This window comes from Chlorella variabilis (assembly GCF_000147415.1).
Source record: "Chlorella variabilis unplaced genomic scaffold CHLNCscaffold_17, whole genome shotgun sequence".
Taxonomy (NCBI): domain Eukaryota; kingdom Viridiplantae; phylum Chlorophyta; class Trebouxiophyceae; order Chlorellales; family Chlorellaceae; genus Chlorella; species Chlorella variabilis.
This window is the reverse complement of record NW_005435071.1, coordinates 275,639-279,577: the sequence shown is the minus strand read 5'-3', so window position 1 is coordinate 279,577 and position 3,939 is coordinate 275,639. Positions and strand designations below refer to the sequence as shown.

At 71.0% G+C, this 3,939-nt stretch overlaps 1 protein-coding gene across 1 annotated transcript in view; it reads left to right on the top strand.

Moving 5' to 3' along the window:
- Window positions 1-1,562: 1,562 nt before the first annotated feature.
- The window catches only part of CHLNCDRAFT_136659 (hypothetical protein), a gene marked incomplete at both ends in the record, with an annotated part of 4,763 nt that continues 2,386 nt past the window's right edge, over window positions 1,563-3,939 (top strand). Inside the window, 7 exons of the mRNA XM_005845579.1 lie at window positions 1,563-1,736; window positions 1,780-1,848; window positions 2,045-2,131; window positions 2,572-2,973; window positions 3,319-3,432; window positions 3,641-3,744; window positions 3,842-3,870. Coding sequence (XP_005845641.1) covers window positions 1,563-1,736; window positions 1,780-1,848; window positions 2,045-2,131; window positions 2,572-2,973; window positions 3,319-3,432; window positions 3,641-3,744; window positions 3,842-3,870 — 979 coding nt within the window. The remainder of the gene's footprint in view (window positions 1,737-1,779; window positions 1,849-2,044; window positions 2,132-2,571; window positions 2,974-3,318; window positions 3,433-3,640; window positions 3,745-3,841; window positions 3,871-3,939) is intronic.

Genomic DNA, 3,939 nt, shown 5'->3' with positions numbered 1-3,939 from the left:
GGGGTGGTGAGAAGGCGGGGCGCGGGGGGCTTTGGCACAGGCGGGAGGAGGATGGGCTGGCTGGCAGGCCTGGCTGGTGGCAGCACAGCAGGCACGGCGGTGGTGGGAGTCCGGGGCAGCATAGAGGCTGGGGGAAGCAGCCGCGGCCAGAGCAGCAGGCAGGGGCGGGCGGGCGGCAGGGGCGTCGGCGTCTGCGGCGGCGGCCTCACCAAACTCGCCCAGGCTGGACCAGTCGAAGGAGGGCAGGGACCAGTTCTCGGGCACATACTCCTGCCAGCTGGTGCCGTAGAACTCCTCCAGCCAGCTCTGGAAGCTCTGCGCGTGGGTGAGCGGGCAGGCAGGCAGGGCAGGGCCGCAAGGGGTGGTGTGAGCAGGGACAGCGCGGTCGTGCGGGGCTGTTGGCGAGCGATCACAGATGCAGGCGGCTGTGGGGAGGCAGCCCAGAGCAGGCTCCTGGCTGGTACCTAAGTCAGACCCTGGCGCACCTGGCCGATGGTCTGCAGGCGGCGCTTGCTGCCGCCGAGCAGCTTGTCCACCACGCCGCCGGGGTGCTTGGCGGCAAACGCGGCGGCGGCCTCCTTGGCGTGCTGCTGGATGCTGTCGTGCAGGTCCTTCAGCACCCTGGCCACTGCGGGGGCAGGAGGGGTGGGGAGGAGGGCAGGGGAGCGGGTGCCTCGGTCATCACGCCGCCTGCACATCGGCCTGCCCGCACCGCAGCCTGCCGCATGGCCCCAGGCGCGGTGATCAGAGCCCGTGCAGCCCATCAACAAGGCGCGCAGCGGCCCCGGCGCGTTTCGGGGCGGGCAGGGGCCGGGCAGACGAGGGGGCGCCCACCATCGTCCGCTGTAACTTTCGGGATCTCGTCCAGCGCGTCGCTCAGCCGGCTGGCCTCCACAACCGCCCCAAGGGCCAGGAAGCCCAGCAGAAGGCAGACGGCGCGGCGCATGCTTGCTGCTGCTGCTGCTGCTGGAGAGCTGCTTGACCGCGGCTTTGGCGGCGTCGAGGAGGGCGGGAGGGAGGAAGGACAACAGTGCAGAAGTGGGGGAGCCGATGGTTATGCCTCGGGGAAGGGACGGGAAGTACGGCGGCGGCAGTACATGGGCGGGCGGGGCGGGGGTGAGATGCAAGGGGAATCAGGCATGCCGGGGGCAAGGCCAGCCCTGCCTCCTTCATCTTCCTCCAAGGCATGTTACTGGCCACACCACAACAGGAACTGGAACCACAGATGAACACAGCATCAACTCCTGACGCTGGCGTAGCGCCCGAGGCGGCGGCCAGGCAGCAGTGAAATGCGAGCGCCACCCAGCTGGCAGACAACCACAGTTTGCGGCAAACTTTGCCTGCCATGATCTGGCCATTCCTGGCTTTGCGACACGCAGGCCGCAGCATCATTGGCGAGGGAAAGCGGGGAGCGCTGCCGTGTTTACCAGGCTGGTCAACGACAGCGGGGAAGCGGCAACTGCCAGGTGGCGGCGATGCCGGCATGTCACCAATTGCGGCGGGCCCAATGCCAGGCACCTCCTTGCTGCGATCAGACCAGCTTCCAACCTTCCTTTGCTGCGATGGAGGCCATCACGGCGCCCCTGCAGCTCATCAGGAGCCTCTACGCAGCGCAGGCGGTCGGCCAGCCTGCAGATGGCGATTTTGGCGTCAAGGAGCGGTTCAGCGCGCTGCTGGCCGACCCGCAGCTGGCTGCGCAGGCGAGAGCTCATTCAAATGTGCACCGCATGCGGGTGGTGTAGGTGCCGGCCCGCCAATGCGCCCGGATGCTGGCTGCAGGTGCCCGTGCTCACGGAGGAGACGGTGGAGCTGCTGCCCAACCAGTGCCTGGTCAGGTTCAGGGGCATCGTGAGTCCTGCTGCCCACCAGCCGCCCCTCCGCCACCTTTGCGTGATTGCCCTGCATCGCCGCATAGGCGGCAGCAGCGTCCAGCGCCCTCCGCCGCCCGCCGCCGGCTTCCCTCCGCTTCCCGCCCGCCGCCGCCGGAGCCCTTGCATCCTTCCTGGGGCTCACCAGCGCGAGCGTGTTGGCTGCGTGCGCGCAGGTGCAAGACATGCTGAACCCCGAGTATTACGTGGGCGAGTACCGCCGCCCCGACGGCTCCTGGGCAACCGCCAAGTATGCCGACCAGGTGGGTGCTGCCTCGGTGATTGTGGGTGCTGCCTGGGTGCGCCTCGGTGGGGCACGCGGGTGAAGGATGGCGGTTCCCGGCGCGGCGCGGGTCGGTGGGTGCTGCCTCGGTGCGCGTTGGTGGGGGAAGCCATCCTGTGTGAAGGATGGCGGTCCCCGGCGCGGCGCACCCAGCTCGGTGGGGGAATCAGGAGGGCAGGCAGCGCGGCGCCCAGGCGGCCTGGCGCTGCCTTGTTGCCCTGTGGGCATGCCGCACAGGGCCGCCGCCTGGGGTCAGCCGGGCCTGCCTGCCTCCTCTCTTTAAGCTGTTGGGCATCGCCGGTGCAAGGCGAGAAGGGCTGCCTGCCTGCTGCCCACGCCGCCTGTCATGCCTGCCATGCCTGACCCTTCCTCCCCTTGCCCACCCCGCCCGCCCGCCCGCCCGCCTTCCCCTGCCCTCAGCTGGCAGAGCCGCTGCCGGAGGGCGCGCTGGGCGGCGGCGCCGGCGAGTCGCGCATCGCCGAGCGCCGCCCGCTGCTGCTGGCGCCGGTGCCCGGGGAGAGCGGGTGGGCGGCGGCGCCGCTCGCCGCCGTCGCGCGTGCCTCGCTGGCGACGGTGGCGCCCGCGGCGGCGCCCGCCGCCGCCGCCAAGCGCCCACGCGAGGACGCCGGCGGCGACAGCGAGAGTGTCAGCATGATGGTTTCGGATGCCACGGGGCAGACCACGGCAGACGACGGAGACAGCGCCGCCAGCCGCGCGCGCCGCGCCGCCGGTGCAGGCGCGGCCGGCGGGCAGCCCCAGGAGGCCAGCAGCTCGGCGGCCGCTCCAGCCGCCGACCTGCCGCCCGGCTGCTGCATGGCTTACGTGAGCGCTGGGCGGTGCGGCTTGCGGGAGCGCCGCTGGGGTGCTTCGCGGCATGCACCAGGGGGCAGCCGCCGCGGCGCCGGGCTCCTTTGGCTGCTCCTGGCTGGCAAGCCGTGGGTGTGTGCAGATGTGCCGCGTCGCCGCCGGCAGCAGCAGCGCAGCTCCTGCCGCGCCGCCCTGGCGCATGCACCACAGCGCAGCTGCGTAGCATGGGAGCGCAGCGGTGGAACCGAAGGCTGGCTGCATGCATTCTGCGAGCTGCTGCTGCAGCTGCTGCCGCCGGCTGCAGCCCTGCCTGCCAAGCCCCTGCGGCTGCGCCGCCGCCCCCCGTGCGCCTGCCTGCAGGTGTACGATGATGCTGAGGTGAAGCTGAACGATGTTGTGGAGGTGGTGGGGGTGCTGAGCCGCGTGCCTGAGCTGGCGGCGGCGCACCTGGCGGCGGCGGGGCAGGAGGGGCAGGTGCGCCGCGCGTGCTTGCAGAGGGTGCGCCGGTCGCAAGCACGGCTGCCTGTGGGGCCTGCACGCCGCATAGGCACGCTGTCGCAGCCGGCCATGCTGTGCCGTCACGCTGTCCCGTCATGATGTACGTACACACGTGATGCACGTACACATACTGCCTGGTGTACTGCTTGATGTACCGCTGCCTGTTCTGCTGCCCATACCGCAGCCCGGCTCCATGCTGCTGGACGACATCCTCTCCTCCCACCTGCCCACCTCCAAGGCGCCCCGCCTGCACGCCATCCTGCTGGCACCAGGCACGCGCCTGCCGGGGTGTGTGCGCTATGCGCGTGGCTGCGGTGGTGGTGTGTGTGTGTGTGTGTGTGTGCGGTAGTGGCGTGTGACGTGTGCAGCGTTGGGTGTGGTGCAGCGTGGGGTGCGGGGGCGACGTGGCTGCGGGTGAGCGCGCCGCCATCCAGCACTGCTGAGCAGCACAGCCACAGAATGGGCGCACCCCACGCTGCACTA